This window comes from Papio anubis, chromosome 5, assembly GCF_008728515.1.
Source record: "Papio anubis isolate 15944 chromosome 5, Panubis1.0, whole genome shotgun sequence".
NCBI classification, from domain to species: Eukaryota; Metazoa; Chordata; class Mammalia; order Primates; family Cercopithecidae; genus Papio; species Papio anubis.
Window position 1 is genome coordinate 13,032,717 of NC_044980.1, and position 27,129 is coordinate 13,059,845.

Consider the following 27,129-nt stretch of genomic DNA (forward strand, 5'->3'; position numbering starts at 1 on the left):
AACCATGAAGACATCATTGCAGCATGATACAGACATACATCATAAGCAACTATATAAGGCTCTGGTGTAATATTTCTTCTATGAGATGTATTTATATCAATTGTGAAGAGGTTGGCATGAAATTATATTGCTAAGGTCTGTTTAATTTCCAGATGATGTTACATTCTCTTTTATCATTCACCTAAAGACGTACTCATTTTATTAAAAAGATGTAAATTTTCCCAAAATAAGCTAGTTGATTTTGTTCAAGCACAAGTCATTGATTTTAGAAGATATTTTCTATTAACAATAATATACTTACATCTAAATGCAAACAGGCTAACATCAGAGAACAAAAAAATTAAATCTGCAACAATTCTATACCTCTAACATTAACTTAGAAAATTTCTCTCACTATTCCACACTCAGCTCTAATTTGTCAGCGAATCTTCCATCCATATGAAGTACCAGTTGGATCAAATAATGTGTTCTGCTCTTTTCTACTGAAGACTGTTGATAGACTTTTAGCATGAGAAAAACAGATTAGGGAAATGAACAACAAAAAATATAAACCAAAATAAGCTAAAGCAAATATAGATATGTTCTCCAGCTAATGCTCAATTTTCTGATTTCTAATACAACTAAAATATCTAGAAAAAAATTGTTTTCTTAGTACTATGATTTAACGTATCATCTTTTTAAAAGCCCTTCATTTGTCCCATTTGTAAATCTTTGTTATCTGGGTTATCAGGTATCAGGGGATATCGTATGTGAATAGCAATGTATCATGTTCCGGAAACACTAAAAACATTTTCACTATTGCTAGAATAGCAAAAAGTTTCATTGCTGCATACAAATGACCACTTTTCAAATGATAAAACACTGAAATGTTTTATAAGCTCTTTTCCTAGAGGTCTCCCGGGATTTGCCTTAAGTATTTGCATAAATAAATTATAAATGGATCCATCACCGCTGACTGCATTGAGTGAGGTGAAACTCAAGAGTGAATTTTAAACTGTGCTCAGCAGTAAAGAGGAGTGTTCAATATCAGCTGCAGCACAGGTTTTCATTCATAATCCTTCCCAGGTCTCTCCATTCTGTGACTTTCCAGGTAGTCTCTTCGGTGTCCTTCATCACAGTTAATCTTTCTCTCTTCGCAGCTGCTCAGAATGGACACTGTATGTGGTCTTATTAAAATCGACTCCTGCACAAAATATTGGGGAAGCCTTAATTGGCCTTCCAGGCTAGCATGTTTGTGATTACGTTTGATATGAATGCTGTGCATATTAGCCTAAGTGAAGAAATAAATGAAGAAAAGTATTACAGTGATCATAAAACATTACTAGAACAGGGGCAAAGCATCGTGCTGCCCAACGTGTCTTGGCTCTGCCCACAAGATGCACAGCAAGGAGCAATAATGTATTGCCCAATGAAAAATACCATTTGGTATGCAAATTAAAGAGAGGACGAAGCTTCCGTTCTTGGCCCTGCATCCACCCAACATAAACTCAAACTTGGAGACAATTAAGTATGCCTATAAATCCAGAGCCTTGGAAAACTAAATGGAGTCCTAAATCAGAGAAAGACACTAAGAAGGCAGAGAAAGAATACTCATTAGCCAGGTCCACACAGTGGTTTTATGGGTGTTCCTAAGAGAAAAGAGCTGATAGGACTTTTATAAGACCTCAGATAAAATCCTTTAAGGCACTGACATTATAATATTAGATCATAATACCGTTGGCACTTTGCAAGAAAACTCTGAAATCCGGGGGAAGAAGAAACCATTTTTAAAAGGCTCATTTGAGGAGTTTTGAGATTAATTCATTGTCTTGATCAAAGGTTATTGTTAATAAACAAATTCTAACAGTGTCTCAGGAAAAGAAATCTGAGGCCATTTATCCACCACTGCATCCCACTCTTGATACTTCATTCTCCACTTCCAGTTCCTTCCCTCCCACCTGCTCTCTGTATTTTCTTATTTTATGCAAATGAAAGGAGAGAGTAGAATTCTGTCTATAAATACTATTTACCTGGCTGCTTAGATTTATGGTTTTCCAGGCTGAAGACCAGAACCAGAAAAGCCCGTCAGGGTGCAGATCAGAGAAGAAACACATTCTACTACTCTTGCACAGATAACAGGAATTTTGTTTCAAGTGCAGCACAGAGAAAGTCTCATCATTTAAGACAACTAAGAACATGTTTGTAAATTCACAGTTTCTTAGCCAAATCTCATATCTGATTCTAAAGCTGACCTTGAATCCTTCTTGTCCTCCTTCTCTGGGGATATTTACAGAAACCTGATATGCACATGTCGGACATAGCAGATGCCAGTCAATTGACCAGGACACATGAACCTCAAGAATACTACTAGATTTCCTCCTCGTGTTTTCAAAACCGACTGATCGATTTACTGGTTTTCCAAAGGATTCACACTATGGAGAGCTATATTGTGAATATAAGTGTACCATTTGTTTATCCTTAAGAGGCATTATTTTGATGTGCTGACAGGGGATAATAATCAACAGTGATCAGTTACTTAGTTTTTAAAAATCACTCCTAATACTTGCAAAAGAAAATTATTTAAAATGTAAAAGCAATTATGCATGTCATCAGGGCCACTTTAGGGAAAAAAGCATGCTGCAGATTTTGGGGAGAAGATTGTCTTTAAGACAAAATTACTCATACATATGTTTTATTGTTTATATAATTACTAAACATCTTCATATTGAAAAAAATTCAGAAACCACATTTTCAGTGTACACTCACATACCTAGGTTTTTTAAAATTTTTGTTGGTACATAGTAGGTGCATATGTATTTATGGAGTACACAAGATATTTTGATACAGGCATACAAGGTGTAATAATCACATCAGGGTAAATGGGGTCTCCATCACCTCAAGCATTTACCCTTTGTGTTACAAACAATCAGTTATACTCTTCTAGTTATTTTAAATGTGCAATTAAATTATTATCGACTATAGTCATCCTGCTTTGCTATCAAATACTAGATCTTATTGATTCTTTCTATTTTATGTACCCACTAACCATTCCCACTTCCCCTAATTTTACATAATGCTTCATCTTTAAACAAAAATGTATCACTAATAATGACATTGATACTGTATATTTTCTCTAAACGATAGAATCCTACAAGCTACTTAAGTATAAAATTTGTGGCTGTCTCATCAGGTCTCTTAATACTGAATTCTTTATAATGAGATTTTTCCATTGCAAATGGCATTTAACAAAAAGTGCTCCTCATTCCAATGACTTAGAAGCACATGATTTCCATCCACCACTACTCCGAACTGGCAGCCATCATAATAAGGTGTGAAATGTCATTAAAAAGTAGCATTCCACAGCCCTCCACACCAAGTCAGGTTTTCCTATTACCTATCCTATCCTGCATATACTGTGCCCACTTTCTCCCTTTAGGAAGCAAGAGGCCAGTCCCCAGTGCTTGGGGATCTGAGACGTTTTCCTTTTCTCCTTTAAATCTAAATTTAGATGTCACCTTCTCAGAGCTGCTTTTCCTTATGGCGCAATCAGATTAGGTCTTTCCAGGCAAAAAGTGTCTGGAGTAGAGACGTTGTTCAAGGACACTGGACCCTGGCTAGGCTTTTTCCCCTGATGGTGACATGGCCTCACTAATGTTGAGGTGGTTCAATGTTTGCCAACATTTCCTTAAAGGGATGCTTAGAGAAGCCAAGGTATGCTTCTACAGAATGGTGAAATAAGCCCCATACATAAAACGATAGTTCTTTATGAGGCAAGACTTTCCTTTTAGACTGAATTCTGGAAGGACCTTACCTGCACAGAGAGGGTCACCAGAAGCTGTGAGTTGCACAAGGGAACAAGAGAAACAGAAAACCAGAGAAAAGCCAGGCAAGGATGAGCAGCAGCTGCTGTGGCACAGGGAAGCACCTCCCTGCTATTGCGTGTATGTCCTCAATAAAAATAAATGTCAAAGAAGAAGAAGAGAAGTCTTTGAATGTTCTCACCACAAAGAAATGATAAATGCATGAGATGTTCTATATACACATTACTCTAACTGGATCATTACACAACATAAATATGTATCAAAACATCAAATTGTACTCCATAAATATGTACACTTACAATGTGCCAATTAAAAAAATCAATTTAAATTTAAAAAATAATAAAAGTCAAGAGAGATTATGAATATTTAAATTAGCTTGTTTAATCACTCCACAGTGTATACATATATCAAAACACCACATTTTACTCCATAAATGCAATATAATCAGCTAATCATTAAAAATATCAATAAAACAGTAAAACTAAATGGGGACATTGTAACATGGCTTCTGCCTGACAGTGGTGACACAACTGATATGCTGCAGTCTCCTCTGTTATTCTCATTCATGACATCCAGTATTTTCCTTCATAGCACTTAATGCACAGTCTTTATATTATCTTCTAGACACCTAATGTACCTCATGTTATACAACCATAAATTTAGATTATATATAACTACTGATATAGTTTGGGCTCTGTGTCCCCACCCGAATCTCATCTTGAATTGTAATCTCCATGTGTCAAGGGAGAGATCTGGGGGGAGGTGATTGAATCATGGGGACCATTTCCCCCATGCTGTTCACATGATAGTGAGTTCTCACGAGATATGATGGTTTAAAAGTGTGACAGCTCCCATCCCTTCCACCATGTAAGATGTCCCTTGCTTCCCCTCGGCCTTCCACCATGATTGTAAGTTTCCTGAGGCCTCCTCAGCCTTGTGAAACTGTGAGTCAAATAAACCTCTTTTCCTTATGAATTACCCAGTCTCAGGTAGTTCATTATAGTGTTGAAATGAACTAATAAAGAAAATTGGTACTGGGAGTTTGGGGCACTGCTATAAAGATACCTGAAAATGTGGAAGCAACTTTGGAACTGGGTAATGGGCAGAGGTTGGATAAGTTTGGAGGACTCAGAAGAAGACAGGAAGAGGTGGGAAACTTTGGAACTTCCTAGAAATGTGTTGAATGGTTTTGACCAAAATGCTGATGCTGATAGGGACAATGAAGTCCAGGTTGACATGCTCTCAGATGGAGATGAACTTATTGGGAACTGGAGCAAAGGTCACTCTTGATATGCTTTAGCAAACAGACTAACAGCATTTTGCCCCTGTCCTAGAGATCTGTGGAACTTTGAACTTGAAAGAGATGATTTAGGGTATCTGGCAGAAGAAATTTCTAAGCAACAAAGCATTTAAGATGTGACCTGGGTGCTCTTAACAGCATATGGCCATATGCATTCACAAAGATATGGTTTGAAATTAAAACTTATGTTTAAAGAGGAAGCAGAGCATAAAAGTTTGAACATTTGCAGCCTGACCAAGTGGTAGAAGAAAAAAATCTATTTTCTGGGGAGAAATTCAAGCTGCCTACAGAAACTTGCATAAGAGATGCCAAATATTAATAGCCAAGGCAATGGGGAAAATGTCCCTAGGGCATTTCATAGATCTTCATGGTAGCCCCTCTCATCACAGGTCCAGAGGCCTAGGAGGGAAAAACTGTTTCATGGGCTGGGCCCAGGGCCCCACTGTTCTGTGCAGCCTTAGGACGTGACACCTTGCATTCCAGTTGCTCCAGCTCTAGCCATGGCTAAAAGGGGCCAAGGTACAGCTTGGGACATAGCTTCACAGGATACAAGCCCCAAGCCTTGGCAGATTTCACATGGTGTTGGGCCTACAGGTATGCAGAAAACAAGACTTGAGTTTTCAGAACCTCCACCTAGATTTCAAGGATGTATGGAAATGCCTGGATGTCCAGGCAGAAGTCTGCTGCAGTAGCAGAGTCCTCATGGAGAACCTCTAATAAGGCAGTGCAGAGGGGAAATATGGAGTTAGAGCCCCCACACAGAGTCCCCTCTGGACCACTGCCTAGTGGAGCCATGAGAAATGCGCCACCATCCTGTGGCCCCCAGAATGGATCTACCCAGAATGGTAGATCCACTGACAGCTTGCACTGTGCACCTGGAAAAGCTGCAGGCAATCAATGCCAGCCCTTGAAAGCAGCCACAGGGGCTGTACCCTATGGAGCCTCAGAGGCAGAGCTGCCCAAGACCTTGGGAGGCCACTTCTTGCATCCAAGTGCCCTGATGTGAGACATGGAGCCAAAGGAGATAATTTTGAAACTTTAAGGTTTAATGATTACCCTCTTGGGTTTTAGACTTGCATGGGGCCTGTAGACCCTTTGTTTTGGTCAATTTTCCCATTTGGTGCTTTTGATTTTACAGGCTCATAGGTGGAAGGGACTTATCTTGTCTCAGATGAGACTTTGAACTTGGACTTTTGAGTTAATGCTGGAATGAGTTAAGACTTTTGGGGACTGTTGGGAAGCCATGATTGTGTTTTAAAATGTAAGAAGGACTTGAGATTTGGGAGGGGCTGGGATGGAACAATATGGTTTGGCTGTGTTCCCACCCAAATCTCTTCTTGAATTGTAATCCCCACATGTCAGGGGAGGAACCTGGTAGGAGGTTATTGAATCGTGGGGGCAGTTTCCCATGTGCGGTTCTCATGATAGTGAGTTCCCACAAGATGTGAAGGTTTAAAAGTGTGTGGCTGTTCCCTTCATCTTCTCTCTCTCCTGCTCCACCATTGTGAAGATGCGCATGGTTCCTCTTCATCTTCCACCATGATTTTAAGTTTCCTGAGGCCTCCCCAGCTATATGGAACTGTGAGTCAATTTTAAACCTCTTCTGTTTATAAATTAACCAGTCTCAAGTAGTTATTTATAACAGTGTGAAAACGGACTAATACAACTACATATGTACCTGAATAATTGCTATATTCTGCATTTATTCCTCTCAGGTGAACTCTATGAGATTAGGCACTGTGCCTGTTTTTTTTTTTTTTCACCATTGCATCACCAGTTCAGCAGAGAGTCTTCACAGGAGGTGCAAAATAAATATGTTTTAGTAAATCAATATTGGGACAGTTGAAAAAAACTGTTGCATGACTCTGCAATGGTACCAAGCCCCTGGCGGTTTTTTCTCCATGTCCAAGAACATCAGGAAGCCTCTCCATTGCAGGAGAGATTCATTCAATCAGTTCTCCCTTGCCTACCTGACTGTGGAATACCTAGCACCTTTTGGTGGGAGGAGCCGGGGAAGGAGTGGGCAGCTATGCAGAAAGGGGCCTCACTGACTCATCACTGCTTCAGAGGCCAACCATGTTGAATTAGTTCGTAAAAATTCTTAGTTGTTTTCATGGTCTTTTTCTACTTTGGGTCTCCAAGACTCATGCATGCAAACTAACAGATGTGTATCACAAAATCATAGGAATGACACATTTTCAAATTATTTGATAAAAAAATCCAGTTTTGAAAGCTTATTTCTAGATACTTAGTGTCAATTACCCCCCCTTTCTGATAAACGACAATTATGAATGAGGCATTTAGTAAAAACATTTTATTAATTCCATGATGTCCACATTTTCATTACTTGCTTTTCAGAATGAAATGATTGTTTCACCACAATTCACACAAATTAACTGATACATTAATCCACACCAAAAGAAAGAACTCACATGAAAACAGTATCATCTATGATGGGGGGAGTCACAGGAGCCACTCAGGCTTAACTCTCATCATCATGAGCATAAAATAATGATCCTGGTCCATAGAATGAAGCCCAGCGAGAGGGGCCCACACTTGTCTCCTAGTATCCACCTCCCAAAAACCATTTATCAAAACAAATGCAGTCATACAGATCCAGAGCTAACCAAAAGTTTGTAAACCACAATTCTAATTTAATACTGACTAAATTTTCTACTCAATGGGTTAGATGAAGAGTTATTAATAACCTGTAACCAGAATTTAAAAAAATATATATGTGAAAAGATCATTTGATAATGTTTCCTAATTAATAAAAGCCCATAGGACATCCCTACACACTGTCTAAGATTTCTATCCTTTCTTTATATTTTCTCCTAATCATCACATTTTTTTCAAGCCAACTATAACTCTTGCTATCACATCTGTTCTTATTTTTCTATCTTGCCATCCAATCTTTGTCCATATGCAAATATATTTCACTGTTATAATCACAGTGTACTCAATATTTTGTGAACTAAATCTTTCACTTAACAGTCTGAGTCTACCATTTTCATATTATGGAATCTTCAAAATTATTTTTTATGGTTGCCTAATATCTCCTAATTTCCTTAAGCATAGCCTGATTATTGAATATTTATGACATTTCCATTTTTTTGTTATTAAATGTAATTTTATAGAGACTATTTTCAGTCTTTTCAATTGTTTCCTGGATACAGAGAAAATAAAGATCCAAGTGTGTGAATATTTTTATGGTTCTTACTGTATTTAATCATTTTACAAAAAAGGTTGGGTTGATTTACAGTGCTGTAGCAATTTGTGAGTGGATATTTACCGAGAGCATGCTATGATTTACTTTTAGCTTTAATTTTTATTATAAGAGTTATCAATTAGTATCTCATTATTAATTACAAGTAGGCTTAAACATTGCTCTACATTTATTCTTTATGCTTACATAAATTGTCTATTTACATTCTTAACCCATTCTTCTATCTCCTTCTATTTTTTAAAAGGTATTTTTAATTGGCTGCTTGAAACCCTGAAAATAAGTCTCTTAACTTGACCTAAATACGAAAGGCAATAGAAGCAAAATCAGCACAAACTTGCCCTGTTACCTTCAAGAACTTGGCTGTTACCAGGCCATATTAACAGAAGAATAGTAATTCCTTCCAGAGAAATGCTGTGTGCTTACCCTAGTTGGTCTTCACAGCAAAGTAAGAAGAAAATGCACTACTGTGGATTTGAGGGCCACATTTTATCACTAAATAGTATTTTCAACAAACTCAGACATTGGTCACTAATGATGAAACAGGTAAAATATAAGCACCCAATTAAGGAGTGGGGAAAACCTATGCAGCTCATTAATTGCATAAACGACCTGACATACACTGTCCAGCAGTCATACAGAAACAAAGGTTACAATAATTTAGATCTTGCATTTTCCAAAGCATTGGGCGGGAACACTCCCGACATGTTACTTGACATCACAGAGAAGGGCAACCCCACGGAGCACCCAGTGTTCAGGGGTCTGGGCCGTCCTGAGGTCCACAGCGGCAATGTAGTTCAAGTCCGTTCGAACTGGCTTCTTATAGATGGGACAGGAGTAAAACCGAGGATCTCGTAAAGCTACAAAAAAATCATAAAAGAAAGAACTTGGTGAATTTCCCACTTAAGTGCCCAAGGAGAGTGCAGAGCTACGCTTCTGCATTCTGTAGGTCATTTCAAAGACAGATGGGTTTGGCAGAATGAGGGACATTCTTTCTGAGGCCAGGCAATTCCTGGATGTGATGCAGATGCTCCCACAGGGTGCCAGTAGCTGTGGCAAGACACCCAGACAGCGTCTGGTGGCCTCTGCTGGCCCCCTGCCCCGAACCATGGACAGTAACTCAGCCCACATGCTTCCTCTCTCTCCTTGGCACCTGTCAACTCAACATCCCCCTCCACCTGTTCTCCTTCATCTCCCCAACAAACCTTGAGCGCGCACACGTCAGTTTTAATCAGGCATCCAGCACCAGTGGGCATTACTTTATTATTTCAAAATCTTCAACCCTGCAGGCCATAGTTTACATCACATCTTAAATCCCAGGACAGCGGGTGCTTCCCCACCGCCCCCAGCTAAATCAGGTATTGTGAATTCTCTATAAATGTAGAGAAATAAAATTGCTGGGAAGCAGAGAGTAATGGACCAATTCACCTCTCTAAGACTCAGTCTACCTTTCCGGAGTAGAAGAATAGATGCAGTTTCCAAAATGACACTGCAATGAAAGGCAATCTATGTGTGTCCATCCTTCAGAGATCCTTTCTAACACATCCATCTCCACCCACAGGCTCCCTTTCTTTCCGGCCTTGGAAACCCCATACTCAGAGACAGGCCCAGGTCTGTGGGGAATTAAACTCACACAATTCATGAGGGCCCTCTTTAAAAAAAAAAATGAGTGAAATTTACAAATAAAAAAGTAGGCTTTGGAAGGAGCTTCTGCCTGTGAGCAGCCTGGGAGTTTAAGCCTCATTAGTGTCTTATGAGAGCCACTCTGTACACAGTAGTTTACCTGCAAACCTCCTAACATGCGTCTCAGGAAGTAGTATATTACTTTATAGTCTCTTCCAGATTATACATTTTTCAAGGACAAGAGTGTGTCTACACCCATCCCTGTACTCTTCTGGAAAGTCAATATTATATTTTTTAAAAACCCTCACTTAACTATTGAAGTGAAATGACATTTAACTAAGAGGATGCTCTGCTTTTGTGAATTAATGTTACAAACATGGGCACTGAAACATATCAGAGTTATTGAATTTATTTCTCAAAACTGACATGCTCAAAAATTTGCCTTTTCCAGAAAATTATAAAAGCTGGCACTATCAGAAGCTAAAGTCTCATTATTTGATCCAATAGACCTTTTAACCTGCTGTGCCCTGTGTTTTCACATATCCACTATAAATTTAATTAATTGTATTAGAAGAAGTGAAACATTTGAATATAATAATATGATACATAAGTTTCAATATAAAATAAATAATTCTAAGGCAGTGATTCTTAACCAGGGATGATTCTACCTATGGGGGACATTTGCCAATATCTGAAGACATTTTTGGTTAACACAACTGTGGGCTTGCTACTAACATCTTCGTGAATAGAGGTCAGGGATGCTGCTAACATCCTATAATGCACAGGACAGCCCCCCCGCCCCCGCCAAAACAAAGTTATCCAGACCAAAAATGTCAATAGTACCAAAACTAAGAAACCTTCTTCTAAAACAATGAAGATATGTTACAGTATTTGTTTCCTTAATCTCATGAAATTAATCATTAGAAACAAGCTAAAACAATGTGATACCTAATTTTTAAGTCTCAGTGTAATTTTTCCAATTTCTATGTGTATATCACTAGTAATAATAATTAGGCAAATATATATGAAAAATTCTGAACAAGTAAATGAATGACAACGAATCATGCAATGCAGTTAACACTAACTATACTCGCTGATATAGTTAAATCCTTTAATCCTAGGATCTTTAAACATGTAACAAATATATAACTCATTCTTCTTCTTGCTGCAAATTTGATTAACAATCATTTTGTAAACTTGAAGTAAGGTTTTGGTGCCTTACATCTGAATCTCATGATAATTACAATAATTACAACTTGAGAAGTATTTGACTACTTGGATTTTAATCCCAAAAGAAAAATGGAGGAAAAAAATAGCATTCTCTTCAATAAGCAGGTAAAAATAATTTTCTGAAATATTTATCCAATTCTATTTATTTTTAATTGCTTCAGAGCTGAAGGTGCTCATGCCAAGTCACAGCGTGCAGCAAACTTCTGCGGCAGGATTAGAAGCCACCAAAGATATAATTTCATAGTGAAAACGCTGACAGATGCTAAACAACTACATAAGCAGATGATTCGAAACCATCCCCCTGCTTAGACAAACAACTTTGAAGACAAAAATAAGCATGCGAGGTAGGTAGAACAAATCAACTAAATATGTTTAAAACCTTGGGGCTCCAGAAGGAGGAGGAGAGAGGAGAGGTCGTGCAAACTGGCAAGCTATACCCTTTAGGATCTTAAAGGTTTTAATAAAACACTTTGGGGGAATTTCATTTTCTGACTGTTTAACTTCCCTATCTATCTTGCATTTTTCATCTACATGTGAGTATGCATCCATATATTGCTTCCAACATCCAAAATAACCATTACATAGAGAGTCTCTATAGAATCGTTAAGTCATTCTTTTATTTAACCACCCTTTTGCTAGTAACATTTAAATCACTGGACAGTTCACTCTCAATATACACTATTTCTTTCACTCCTTTAAAAAGCATTTGAGTTAAGCATGTTAATAAGAGTAACAATTGAAAAAATATGTATTAAATGCATCCTATGTTCATTGTCAGTACATTGTCAGTACATAGGAAGTATTTAATACATATTTTTCCTAATAACATTGTGAGTGTAATTCTCTCAGCAATCCTGTGTGACGGGTACTACTATTTAATCACTTTACGGATTCAAAAACTGGAACAGAAGGAAGGCGAGTTGTCCAAGATTAGAAAGCTGTAGTGTTAACTGAGAATGAAACCTAGTCAGAGTGGATCCGTGGCCTCTCCACTTCATCTCTGCAATACTTGGGATGCGCTATGCATGTATACCTCTGTCTTTGCAGAAAACATGAAAATGAAATGGACAGAACTAGATACCTGAGTTCAATTTATGGCATATTTTAGATAGGCCTCCAAAGCCACATGACTAATGACTAGGATGATAAAAGCCAGGAGAACCACTCGAATATCCCGGCCCCCGGCTCATGGTCCTCTACCGGTGAACAGGGGCATAAGCACTTCTCAGACTGCAGTATGACGGAGGGAGGTATGGGGAGGGAGAGTACCACCCACAGAGGGCTCTCCCTGTGCCCTCCCACTGCCCACAGTCTACCTTAACAGGTACCTGAGAAAAATTAACTCAGGACTTCAATATTCAATGGAGCTGTCCTCATTTTGAATTTAGCCTTTATTTCCAAGTTTCGTCCCAGGCGCTGAGAGGACACATAAACACAGAATCTCAAGTAGAAGACTAACCATGGGAATTCCCAGAGGTTTGCATATACCTCACGACAAACAAATGTGATTCTGATACCAGCTTTCACTGTCAGTAGCCAGGAATCATGGGCAAATTACCCAGGGTCTCCAAACCTTAATTTCTCCATCTGCGAAGTGAGGACGATAAATTTGACAGAGTTGTTGTAAAGATTAAATAAGTTAACACATGTATGTGTCTGGTATAGTATAATGCCTGGAATGTGGAAGGTGCCTAAGATAGAGATGTTATTTGACACTTCTTTATCTCTCTGTCTCCACACACACATACATAGGCACACGCACATACACACACAGGCACACGCACATACACACACATGCATCTACTTACGCATGGACCTTTTCACTAAAGCAACTTCCCAGACTCATGTTTCCCATGACTTTAACAGACTTCCAGGTTTACAAGCTGACAGCCGATTAAACCCTGTGGGCTCAGGAGCCAGGAGGTCTCTACTCCTGGTCACCACATATGGCTACCCCCACCCCAGTCCCAAATCTGCACAGTCTCACGTCAAAATGGGTCAGACGGCATTCTTAGATACATGTTTTCCTTAGCAGGAAATAACCCTTGAGACCCCTCTTGCACCTGCTTGGTGATCAGAGGTACCCAGAAGGCTTGCCTCGTCCCTCACAAATGTTCCAATCACAGTTTTCCAGCACATCAGCTACAGTTCTGAAGTTCGCTGAGAATCATCAATCTGCTCATATAATAAATCTGTGAAGACACATATCTTTCTTCTATCTGTCCTTTCCAGCTTCCTTTGAGAACAGAGAATCTAGACGGTGTGCGTGTGGCTTTACTCTCTTGGTGAATTGAGTACTATTTGAATGACTTTTCCGTGATTTTCTAGCAAGAAACATCATTTCTTTTTAAAGTTTGAGGGTGTATCACTCAATTTTTAGAGTTAAAATAAATATCTAGATGTCTTCTTGTAGAAAACAAATAAACCAGTCCTATATCTATATTTTAATGATTATTTAAATTGAGAAATTTCCTTCATATTAATGTAAAAACTGTTAACTATAAGAATTCCAATTTTTAAATGCTGCACTTTGGTCTTTAATGATGCTACACACCGCTTTAAGTCAATCAGAGCCCTGCTCAATTATCAAAATTGAGTAAAAATTAAATGTATCACATGAAAAGGGTAACAGAATGTTAGTTTTCCATTACTAAAGAAACACCTCTTCAACAACAAAGCGATTTTAACAACAAACCAAGTTTCCACCAGCTCTTACTGAAATCAACAAAGGAATAAAGAACTAAAGTTTTCTTTTAATACTTTGAAATTAGCCCCTTTTCCTTTGCTTATTTTATTTTCTCCCTTACCTGCTGCTAATGAGCATCACCACTGGCTAACACGCAGCAGGGTGGACATAGTTCTTCTATAAAAATCTGTTCTTAAATCATAAAGAATTGCCAGTATTATAAAATTATTACGTTATTACTACCATGCTGAGATGTTCAGTGTCAAATTGCCATGGATTTTTATAGTTTAGTCACAAGAAAAAACAGTAACATGTAACTCAACTGGAAAAAGGTTTTCATTTCATTTTATAATGGAAACGTTTTTACAACATGTTGACTAGATGCAATGATATGATAAAGCAATTTTTCTAAAATACTATTTTTGGCTAAAGGAACACTTGATTATTATTTCTATAAAATAATTACCGTCCCAAGATCTCACACTACCCTAAGAACCAGTAAATACAAAGCCATAGGCAGTATGCTTGCCTAAGCCCACGTAGACACATTTATCTTTTTTGATTCAACTAATAAATATTGAACTACACCATGTGCCAAGCAGTGTGCTGAGAACCTTTGTGTTCCTAATCTGATGCTCAACTCTCCCCTTCACAGGCTCTTCTTCCTTCATAACACTGGTCCCCTCCCAAGGTAATCCTTATTCCCTTCAACAAATCACAACCTCTCTAGCTTGTTGTTCTCAAAGCAAAAATCATTTCTCTAGCAAACTTTTGAAAATACTAAATGAGACATGGTGTGAAATCCACCTTTAAACATTCTCCATAAATATCAGTTGTCTCTTCCAACACCCCCATTTCCACCTCTACCTGAAGAACCTCTTTCATGTGGAAGCTTTGTTATCCACCTACACACTGCTGACATCCAGCTAACCTGGACCAGGTCTGTCTTCTAAATCCCAGAACTAAACTCTTCACCAAACCCAGCACATCCATTACCACCTCATGACTTTCCACTCTTCCCTCTGCTCCAGGATGCTAGCATAGCCCCTTTCTGTCACTTGGATCTCAGCTCAGTATTCCTAACAGAACTCCTAAATTATCTTACACTCAAACCATGTGTATGGCTTGAATTTGTCCCCTAGAATTTCATGTGTTGAAAACTTAATCACTGGTACAATAATATTTGGAGGTAGAGTCTGATAAAAGGTGACTGGGTCAAAATGGTGAATCCCTTATGAATGAATTAATGTCATTATCATGCCAGTGAGATAGTTATTGCAAGAGTGGGTTGCTATAAACCAAGTCCAGCCCCTGGTGCCCCTCTCTGTCTCACATGCTTACTTCTACCTTCTGTTTGTGACCATGGAATGACTCTCACCAGATGCTGGCATCATGCCTTTGGACTTCCCTGCCTCCAGAACCAGGAGCAAAATAAACTTCTATTGTCTATCACATGCCCAGTCTGTAGTATTTTGTTATAGCAACAGAAAATGGACTAAGACACCATGCATGTGTTTTTTTGCAGAGAAACAAGAAGTATCTGAAATCAGTATGTTCATTTCTAGTCAACTCTCATTATTCACAGTAGTTATGTCCTATGAAGTCATCATGAATATTGAATTAACAAATGCCAAGCCATTGCTCCTAGGGGAAACACAGGGTTAGTTTCCTGCAAGCCTCTGGTCACAACATTTCCATCAAGCAGTCAATACATAATCTTGTTTTATGTGTGTTTCTGTTTAAGGCTATCTTGTTAATATATATTGTTGATTTATTATGATTGCACTGGAGGCCAACAGCACTATGACTAATGCCTGAAGGAAGTTTGTCCAACACATGTATTTTCTCTATAAGGCACAGTCTTCTTGTGCTCAGAAACAGCAGACTTAACACTACACTTGGGGGCCATTTTAAATAGGAAAATGTACCAAAAAAAAAAAAAAAAAATTGAAAAACATGGTACTAAAGAGACCACAAACAGGACACTTAGTTGTAATATGAAAGCTGGAACAAGAAGGCCCAGCCTCACCTTGTTTGGCCCCAGCTAGGAATATGTATGTCTGGCAACTCCAACTGTTTGCTGCTTTGCACATGTTTGTGAATGACCATGCGAATGACCATAAAAGTGTCATTAGTGTTGATTCGGGGGCTACAGAGAAATTTTAGCAGGTGGGCAAATTCACAAATACAAATCTGTGAGTAACAAGGCCCGACTATATTTGTTTCTTTTATGGCTATCACCCCTGTTTGCGACTCAGCTCCACAAGAATGGGAAGCCTGTTTGGTCTTTTCTCAGTGCTGCCATCCCAGCACTAGGGAAGTGCTTGGCAGATGGTAAGTAGTCATTGAATGACCAAGCTAGCTAATGCTATTTCCCTCCACCACGAAAAGTCTAACTCCCCATAACTATCATTCTTGTCCTCCAAAGCACATCTCAAAAGCAATCACCCCTAAACTCCTAGACATCTCTATGTTTTCTTTCTGAGCATCTCTTTTGTAACATGTATCAATTTGTATTTTCATTATTTACTTACTATGGGTCTCCTTCACCAGACTGTGAGTCTCTGGGGGCTGGATCTGGTTCAAAATGATCTTTGCATCCCTAGCGCCTAAGGTTATGACTGGTAACTATTAGACATCCACCAAATGTTTCCTTAAAAAACAAATACTTGGGGCTGGGTGCTGAGGAGGCTGAGGCTGGAGAATCGCTTGAACTCAGGAGTTGGAGGTTGCAGTGATCTGAGATCGTGTCACTGCACTCCAGCCTGGGTGACAGAGCGAGACTCTGTCTCAAATAAATAAACAAACAAACAAACAAACAAACACGTATAGTTCATTAATTATTTTATCCCTTTACTTGTTAGAATCTCTTGTGCTTCTATCGTAAAATCAGTACTTCCTTGGAATCCACTACCATGGCTAGAGTTTATGGTTTATGCTTCTAAAATGAACAGGGAATTCCCTCATATGCTGAAATGTGGTATCGCTGTAGAGATGTTAGCTGAGTGAAAGGTGACCAAAAAAAGAGCCTCCAGAAAACATCAATCCAACAACGGAAAATAGTTTAGGCATTTTTAGACTTGTCAAGTACAGCTTTGATAATTTTGTTAAAGTAGAATCACGTGTGTACTTCACAGAAGTGTTATTACATTCAAAGACAGAAATAAGAACCCAGTATTTTACCATTAGCTATAGGATTAAGCCAAATGCCTCTGAATTCAATCTAGATTTCACTACCTGGTTCAAACCTCCAGGTTGGTAGAGCCACAGCCTCCAACTGAGCCCTGTGCAATCTCATCTAGAAAGCCTCCTTACCACAGCTCACCCCACCACATTGTATCCATTCTTCAAAGCTCAGTCCAGGCCCAAATGCTCCTGAGACTCAGCCCCCGCCCACTTCATCCCGTGTTATCTCACTCTCCTTCCCCATGCTTACTAACCATGCCAAATATTTCTTTCTTATCTCGTCAGCTAATATTTCCTGAGTATCCACACATATTAATCTGCTTTATTAGATAAGCAAGTACTATCTAGAACTATTGCCTCCTCAATATACTCAAGAAAGTGCCTAGAGGTCAGTAAGTCCCCATTAAACATGGGTGTGAATGTAAAGCTGGTTGATAAGAGAGTAAAATCTCTACTACATGATGACAAAAATAATGAACTCCCGTATTGATAATGTCATCCAAACGAACAATGTGAACACTTACTGAAGGTACAAGACAACTTACTATTGTTTTCTGCATAAATCCTTATGACAGGCATCAACTCAAAGAGCACTTTTGGCTTTGATTCAATGAGTTTCATGTTCCTCTTGTCCCAGCCAGCACCTTCAAGATATAGGCCATAGACATAGACGCCCTCTGTGGGAGGGGCAGAAATGTCATCCTTCATCCATTTGGTGACTTCATTGCAAAGCACCATATTGTCCAGAGCCCAGCCTTTGTTGGCCCGAGTTATTTCCTATTCAGGGCAGCAAAAGATGAATGGAGCAGTTAGAGGTTTGTCTTAATAGAAAGAGCATAACAATAACGAAAGCTTGGCTCCAAATCACTCTAATTCGAAGGAAGTACAATAGTGCCTAAAGAATTAGCAAGATTCTCTCATTAAAAAAAAAAAACCACATCCTAATTTAGCTATGTCTACTTTAAAAAGAAATACAAAGTCAAATCAAATACAAAAATAAGAAATAAATATTTTGAAAGTCAAGCTAGCAGCCTGAGAACAAGTGGCTGGGATTTATGTTCATGACAATGTAATTGCTAGTACCAAAAAGAGACAGTCATTCTCTGTCTTATTATAGTCTTTAAAACTATAATGAAAGAAAACCCTGTGGAGGAAAATTATAATAACACAACGGGTGCAAATCAGAGCTCTTACCTGTCGCATTGCAGTTAAAAATCCCTGGGGGTTAAAAAAGCCTGTCATCCAAAAGCAGTGAGGTCGGCCATTGAAAACCCACGAGGTAAACTGGCCATTTCTTTCTATAAGTTCAGTAAACCAGAAACCCAGCGTACTTGAAACCCAAGAAACCTGCAGTGAAGACATTTAAACAATTAATTGATATAAGTTTAACACTGCAGTGTAAACCAGCTATGTTCACTAAAAAAAAATGATGAAATATCAATTTCACTTTTATAATGAAAAAAGTCTCTAAGTCATGAATTTTCCCTGGATTCTGGCATAAGTGTTTCAAATTATTCTTTCTCCTTAATAATAGTAATGCTACTAAGATATGACAGAATATACTAGTCATCACATGAACATCAGATCAATTCACAGAACTGTTCAAGATATCTAATGTCAATCGAATCACTTTCCATGTACCAATATATTCATCACTGATTCTGCTGTAAAGGAATCAAAACAATTTATTGGATTAAATTTCAAGGCTTTCATCATTTTTCCTTAGGTTACAATTTCAATCTATAACACATAAAAAAGGATTTTTATTTACATAAATATGCTCATGGCCTTATCAAGATAAATCAACACTGTAAAATAGATCCCATGGATAATAAGATGTAGAAGACTTGCTACACTTAATTGTAATGGGGTGAACAACAGTCCTTTCCCAGAATGTTTGTCACTTTAGAATACATTTTTGTTTCCTCTCTTGAAGGAGCAAAAAATGGAAACCCAAGACTCTTTGTCATCCACAAATTATTTGCATTTATTGCTTCTGACTTTCTCCCTGAATTCACCTGTGGGGCTTCCATTACGACAACTGGCATGGATATGTCATTAATGCCATGAGCAGCAGCAGTGGACGGTATCTTCAAATCATAGATTATAACATTTTACTGTAATTGCAATATTTTATGTATGAATAAATGTAGTAATCAACCTGGGTATAACACTTGAATTTCAAACACCTTAAGAATTAATTTGCCTATTTTCAAGAGTTATTGAGATTCCAAAGTCTGATAATAAGCTGAGAAGAATAAAAACCTGAACAAAAAGATCATAATTTAAGAATTAAATCACTCATTGTCTGCTATCATTATAGGTCTGTTAACTAAAAGAGATGTGTATTTTATACTACGTTCGGTCTGAGGGCAGAGGGAGCTGCTAACGAGAGTGCCTGCCCCCCGACAGGGATTCCTGTTCCAGAGCCTCCCAGGTCCTACCGAGGTAGATGATCTGGTTTGGTAGGGAAGGAACTCATAATGGCCAGTGATCTGGAAGAGTCTCCCTCAGTCCTTGGCAATAAGAAGAGGCAATTCAGATAGAAAACTCTCTGGTATGGGCAATGGATTTATTAAAGATGAGAAGGAAATAAACGGGTCTGGTCAAAGCTGATTCCGAGTCTCTAAGCTATGTGATGAGAGGGATGGGGGGTGGTGTCATCAAATAACATGCAGAAGACAACAAGAAGCAGTCCTACTCACTATATGCTGCCTGCAGAACTCACTACCTCATAGTCTGCTGAAGCTCTGGATGACACACCTGAGGCTCGGCACTAAACAAGTCCTACCGCCCTCCCATGTAGCCAAGTAACCTACAGAGGCCAACGCTCTATCCCCCCACCCACCAACCTCATGTCTGTATGCTGCCCTCTCTGTGCAGCCCCAACCTGACGCAATCCCCCTCTGTCCTTGGCAATAACAAGAGGCAAGCCCCCCTCCCAAGCCTTTCCACTCTACCTTCAGCATCTTCAATGCCATGATCAGAAAACTCTTCTAGATCCTCCACCTCATTCTGGAACATCCTCTCCATCCCTTCTCTTAACTGAAGTCTGCCCCCCACCCCACACCTTCAACCCGGGACAGACTGTTTCCTTCACAGCCTTCTCCAAATGTAGGCTACTGCTTTCCTCATACTCAACAACCCTCAGGACCAGGGGAAGAGGAGACGACCTTGTCATTTCTGACTGTTGTTGCCAGGTCATCATGCTACATCATTCTCTTCTTTTGAGTCTCATGCCATCCAGACATACTATCCTTACCCCTACTTGCTTCTATCACCTACTGGTCACTTCCTCTTATTCATGAAGGAATTTAGCTCCTGGTTTACTCTTCTACTCAATCCCCCAAATAATCATGAGGATGATGATGATGATTGTGTTGGTGGTGGAGGTGGGGGTGGTGGTGGTGATGGCAGAGGCAGTAATTGGTGGTAACAGTGGTGGTGATGGTCATAGTGGTGATGGTGGTTGTGGTGGTGATGGTGGTGGTGGTGGTGCAGTTTTGCTGTTAATAATCACAGGCACTTACATAGCACTGGCCACATGCCAGGTGCTGTTCTAAGCACTTCACACATATCAACTCATTTAATTCTCACAATAATGCTAGGAATTATATAATGCTATTATTTCCCTTTTACAGTTAAGGAAACTGAGGCACAACAAGGCAACTAGCATACCCCAGGTTACATAGCCCATAAGAGACATGATTTGAACCTGGGTATTCTGGCCAAGTAAGTGCATACTCAAAACCCATATACTGCCTTTATTTACTTGATTAATCATTCTAGGTGACTTCAGCCACCCATGTGAATGATCCATTTAACATCCTACTATCTTATCTCATGACCCTCTGCTCTCTAATGACCCTGATGTCCATTCCATTTTATTCCTCTGCTCTCGTACTCTCATGTTAAATTTTGTCATCCCCAAACACTAGCCTGTTGGGAGGTGCGTTTTTTTTCCATTCCTATATTTCCTTCGATGGGGAGAGAGCTCCTTGTCGATAACACTCCAAGATCCTTACCCCTCTCATTCTCCCCACTCCCAGGAGATAAAGAAATTCATCTGGTTTCTGGCTGTTTCAGAGATGGGTTCTGCTCATCAGATGTCCCATGTGCCCCCTATACTTCCCAGCCTCACATGCAGTTAGGTTGGGTCCAAGGCTCTAGTTCTGATCCACAGACTGTGAATGAAAGTGGCATGGGTCACTTCCTAACCCAGAAAGTCTAGACCTGGGGTGCCTTGTCCATTTCCCTTCCCTCTGCTGTGATGACTTCAGAGGCCACATGCTCCAGGTGGTACAGCTCCCAGATGACAAGGCCTCCATAATGAGGGTCCCAGAGTAACTGTGTGGAGCCAAGGATGCACCCAGCTGGTGAGGGACATAAGGAAGTAGGGTGCAGCTATAACAGCAGGTCCTGAAGTATGATCAGTGGCTTAGCACTAGGGCAGCAGGAGGTTGGAGAAGCCATAGCAGCAGTGGAAAGATGGAGATACAGTTAGGAAGCCCAGCCAGCCAGCCCCTTCTGCTTTTATTGCTTCTGCTTTTATTGCTGGGGGTAGCAGGGGGAAAGGGAGCACACACTCTCTTCTGCTCCCACACTCTCTTCTGCTCCTACACACTCTAGCTTCACAGGCAAGTCTCTGTAGAGGAAACTGTCTAGCGTCGTGCTGCTGGTGGGTAAGTCTGTCTAATTCCGAATTCTGGTTTTGAAACCCCACAACTCAGGGGTTTCAGCAGATAGAAGCCACATTGTTCAATATTAGCTTTATCAATAAATGTTCTCTAATCTACACTACTCCTTTTCTGCCATTTAATTGCTTTGGAATTCAGACGGAGAAAAGAGCTAGCTATTTAGCTGCCTTAAGAAATCCAACATGCACCATCCCCACTCCACATTCCATTCTTCAACCATAACCTCCACTTCCAGTTCACTTATTCAAGGACAGTCCTTGACCTAAGCATGGTATCTGATTCTTTGGTTCCATAATTTTCACCTCATCCATACATTTTGTCCCATCTCCATTAGGCTAGGTGAAATAAGCCAGGCACAGAAAGGCAAATACTGCATCATCTCACTTACGTGTGGAGCCTGAAAGAGTTGAACTCATAAAAATAGAGAGTAGAATGGTGGTTACCAGAGACTAGAGGGTGGGGTGATGAGGGAGGGAATAGGAAGTTGTTGATCAAAGGGTATAAAATTTCAGTCAGATAGGAGAAGCATGTTCGAAAGATCTATTTTACAACAAGGTGACTATAGTTTATGGCAATAGACTGTATTTTTTCTTTTTGGAGACAGTCTCAATCTACCACCCAGGCTGGAGTGCAGTGGTATGATCTCGGCTCACTGCAAGCTCTGTCTCCTGGGTTCATGCCATTCTCCTGCCTCAGCCTCCCAAGTAGCTGGGACTACAGGTGCACGCTGCCTCACCCAGCTAATTTTTTGTATTTTTTAATAGAGACAGGGTTTCACTATGTTAGCCAGGATGGTCTCAATCTCCTGACCTCGTGATCCGCCCGCCTTGGCCTCCCAAAGTGCTGGGATTACAGGTGTGAGCCACCGCACCCGGCTGCAATGCACTGTATTCTTGAAAATTGCTGAGAGTGGCTTTTAGGTCTGAACCACAAGAAAATGTTAATTAAGTATGTGAGGTAATGCCTATGTTAATTAGCCCAGCTCAGCCATTCTACAGGATACACATCATTCAAAACAACATGTAGCACATCATAAATGTATATAATTTTTGTCAAGTAAATTTTAAAATAAGTCTTTAACAGTTTTTGTCCCATCTCCTCGCCTCTTGTCTTCACCTGCTGTCATTATAATCTCCCCGTTGAGAATGGCGTCCATGACCTAGCTACCTCTCCCACCATGGGTTGAATTGTGTCCCGGCCCAAACCATACATTGAAGTCCTAACCCCCAGCACCTAACAACATGATCTTTTTTGGGAACAGGGTCTTTACAGAGGAAATAAAGTGAAAATGAGGGCATAAGGGTGACCCTACTCTAATATGTTGCTGTCCTTATGAAAAGGGGAAATTTGGACACAGAGAGAGAGGGAAGATGTTGTGAATGTACTCAGGGCAAAGAAAGTCACACAAAGACAAAGAGAGAGATTGGACTAGGACTGCCACAAGCCAAGGAGCTCCTGGGGCCACCAGAAGGTAGAATGAAGCAAAGAAGGACACTCCCCTAAACACTCTGAGGGGCACATGGCTGGTCAACAGTTCTATTTTGGACTTGCCACCTCCAGAATTGAAAGAAAACAAATTTCTGTTGCTCAAGCCACCCAGTCGGTGGTACTTTGTTATGGTAGCCAAAAAATCCCAGCACACCTGCCACTGCACTCTCCAGGTGGGTGTACAACACGGAAGCTCCTCAAGTATCCGCCTTCCCAAGCCTACTCCTGGCAGTCGAAGCCAGCTGGAGGCGATGCACACTGGTGAAGGCTGGTTTCATTCACATTCATAACTTGAGATCTCAAAGGGGTGAATCCTGTCACCTTCCCATGCCTGCATTTCTGTCCTAGTTTCCCCCTCCTTCCAACCTTTAGGTGTGACAGGGCAAGCGAATGAGGAAGCGGAGTAGAAGTGAAAATCTAGGGAGCAGCGACATTGGGGTGACCTGTCAGGCCAGCCCTACTTGGGTTCACGCTGTGGGTGTGGAGGCCCCCAGACTATGGCAGGAGTCAGATGGAAAGGAAGCCATGGGGCAGATCCAGATTTTCCCAAGAAATAGGTTATAGAAGACACCACCTCCTACTCTTTTCCTATGTATTTTTCCACCATAATTAATCTTAGCAACTTCACTTACATCTCCCCATAACATGGGTGTGCATATGCATACACATTGCACGCGCGCGCACACACACACACACACAAATACAGAACAAAGAGAAGAATATCATTTAGGCTCCATCCCTTCAAATGTCCTCTACTAAAATACACTTATTTTCCTACTTACAAAGACACTCAGGAACTCATTTTACTTTTCCAAGTGAAAAATTATTCCTTAAAACTGTATCTGTCTTTAGCACAATTACTAACAAGTAACCAGTGAGCATGCTGTTAAATTCTTATCCGCTGAGTTTGATATATACATACTACATACTATATTTACAGATACAGTGATACTGGAGGGGGGCAGAGAAGTGCTGGGTAGAGAAGGCCACAGTCCCTGGCGAAGGTTCCACCCTCAGGCTTGTGCCCACAGACCTAAGTGAGAACAGGCACTCTTGTTTTCATGCCCAAATGTTGCATTTTCCAAGACCACTCTGGTCCACCATGCCCCCCATCCTGTGCTCATATAAACCCAAGAGACCATAGCGGACACACACACAAGTGGCTGGATGTCAAGAGGAGCAGAAGCGCAGAGGAGCACACTGACAGACACCAGCAGATACTGGCAGGACCAACAAACACCACTGACAGCAGGATGACATGGAATTTGCTCAGGCACGGTCAGAGAAGAGTGCAGTCACTGGGTGGCCCAACTCCAGGGGAAGACCACCTTCCCACTCCATCCCCCTTCTGGCTCCCCCTCCACCTTGCTGAGAGCAACTTCCACCACTCAATAAAACCTTGCACCCAACCTCTAAGCCCACATATGAGCCAATTTTTCCAGTACACTAGGGCAAGAACCCAGGATACAGAAAGCCCTCTGTCCTTGCCATAAGGAAGAGGGTCTAATTGAGCTGATTAACGTGAGCCACCTGCAGATGGCAAAACTGAAAGAGCGCACTGTAACACACGCCTGTTCGGGAGCTGTAAACACTCAACCCTAGACACTGCCATGGGGTTGGAGCGCCAAAACAGTCCCCACGACCTGCCCCTCTGCATGCTCCCACTAGGGATTTCAGCAGCAGGGCACGGAAAACCGAGCCACACCCCGTCACATGCCCTGCGCGGGGGATAAGGAAACTCCTCCCATTTCAACAGCATATAGCAGAAACTTTTTTTTTTTCTTTTTGGTGTGACTTTTGATGTGAGGGTGAGGGTAGGGGGCAAGTTTTCTTCTATGAAACCAACATCATGGGCTTTGGAGTCCAGGGGCTTGGGTTCAAATTCTGATTCTTTGGCTACTTAGATGTGTAATCTGAGAAAAGACATAACCTGTCCAAACCTTGAGTTTCTCATCTGTAAAATAAGAGCAATAAAATACAAAATTTAAGTAAAATAATGCATGTAAAATGTCCTAGCAGAGAACCTGATCCATGGGATTTGCTTAAAAAAAAACTTCCTTCCCTACCTATGGTCTAAAAATACAGGGTTGTAAGGGGCTTAGTCCCTATGCAAAAGAACTATGTTGAGTAAATTATCCTTCGATGCTTTCCACTTGCCAATTACAACTCTTCACAACAATAGGTGAACAGGCAGAATAACAGCAGGCTTATACATACTTTTTTCCACCAAGCAGGGATTCTAGCATCAAACATGCAATCCAACGCATCTCGCAGATTTTCACTCATGATGATGATGCCATCAATAGCCAGTTTCAGCTCAGTGAGGGTGCTGCGGACAAGGCTGAGTACCCTTTGCATCCTGTCTATTTCCTGCCTGAGGAAAATGTTCATAGGCTGGAATGGCCCCATCTTCTGCAGCCTCTCTTTTACCTGCCATGGAGACATTCAAAGCACATGTTAACAATTAGCTACTAAGGATTTTACAGACCTTGTGCCCTGGGGCCTCTGAACAGGTCCAAATTCTTACTATTCCATAAATAATAAGCTTCTATTTTATTGCACGGCAAAAAGAAAAAAGAAAACAGAAAAAAGTATCTGTTAGATGACCAGCCCGAATTTTCATGCCATGTGGGAAGGAACAGGCAGCCATGAATTCACAGAAGAATGTAAATTGCATGACCACAACCATGTAGTCTTCTAAAGAGCAAATGCACTTATTGGGAAACTCCCTTTCTGCCAATCTGAGCTCTTTCAAACCCACATGTGGACACACACAAGCAGACATGTACACACACACAGCCATTCTGCTGGCTCTCTCAAGAAACTAGAATTCTCTTTTAAGAGCTTCCTGTTTTTTTCATCAAAGCAACCATCTACCCCACATCCATTCATTATCATCCTACAAGTATTTATCCAGAGTCTTCTATGTATCAGATATTATGCTTGGCCAAGTTGCTATAACTTAAGGTAGCACTGACAAATTCAGCAAAAGCACGGAGACTCTTTTAACTCCTGCTACTTACCATGTTTATTTACATAGTTATCATTCTATTTTTAGACATTTTTGTCGTTTCCTAAATATTTCAACCCCTGTTAGACATGAATGACGCCTTTCCTGATCCTATAATGAAGAGTGCTTATGAAAGCTGACAACAGTATTGATTTTTCTCCAAGCAAGTGATCAGAGGTTATTCCAGGGACATTATCCCCTTAACTAAAGGTCCTTAAGTTCAGTCTGTAGTATCAGCAGCCAAAATTAGTAGCCTGCTCAGTAGAAAACAGTGGGGGCACAGAAGACACAAAATGCTACAGGATTCCTCTTGAAATGAGGTACGAAAGGGAAAAATACAAAGAAATAGGGTGGTTCTGTGCTAGAAGAACCAATTGATTGTCCAGGTCATCTCTTAAAACTATGGAAAATCAGCTACCTCTTACTCTTGGTTTAATCAACTATTTTTATTTTTTTATTTTATTTGTTTTGTAAATATTTTTTAAAGTTTTTGTGAGTGCATACATAATTGAATTGTTTGTAACTCAAAGGATAATTGAAGATTTTAAAAAATACTATCAGGGTAACTCTTTCCACAATACTCATTAAGATGTCAAAAAATAAAACAATTGGGGGACAGAGGCAAGACTAGATTGCAGCTCTGACTCAGACGGACAGAGCAGTGTTCAGAGGCTTGCATTGTGAACATTAGCTCCGCATCGACTGCAAGAACAAAGCAGCAATCCCAAGAGGACCCACAGACACTGTGAAGGAGGCAGACTGCTCCTGCAGGACCCAGGAGACACCCCAAATACTGTGAATGCCCCAACTGCAGAAGAGGGAAAGAGAGAGCCTCCTCTCCTGAACACACACCCCCACTGAAGAAACTGAAGCAGGCACAGCAGGA

The 27,129-nt window shown here is 40.3% G+C and overlaps 1 protein-coding gene across 1 annotated transcript in view; it reads right to left on the minus strand.

The window, feature by feature from the left end:
• Positions 1-7,399: 7,399 nt before the first annotated feature.
• Positions 7,400-27,129, minus strand: part of DNAH5 (dynein axonemal heavy chain 5) — a 239,087-nt gene continuing 219,357 nt past the window's right edge. The window contains exons 76-79 of the mRNA XM_031666810.1: positions 25,451-25,663; positions 18,243-18,395; positions 17,594-17,825; positions 7,400-9,183 (exon numbers count right to left, since the gene is read on the minus strand). Of these exons, the coding sequence (XP_031522670.1) occupies positions 9,032-9,183; positions 17,594-17,825; positions 18,243-18,395; positions 25,451-25,663 (750 nt within the window). The 3' untranslated portion in view covers positions 7,400-9,031. The remainder of the gene's footprint in view (positions 9,184-17,593; positions 17,826-18,242; positions 18,396-25,450; positions 25,664-27,129) is intronic.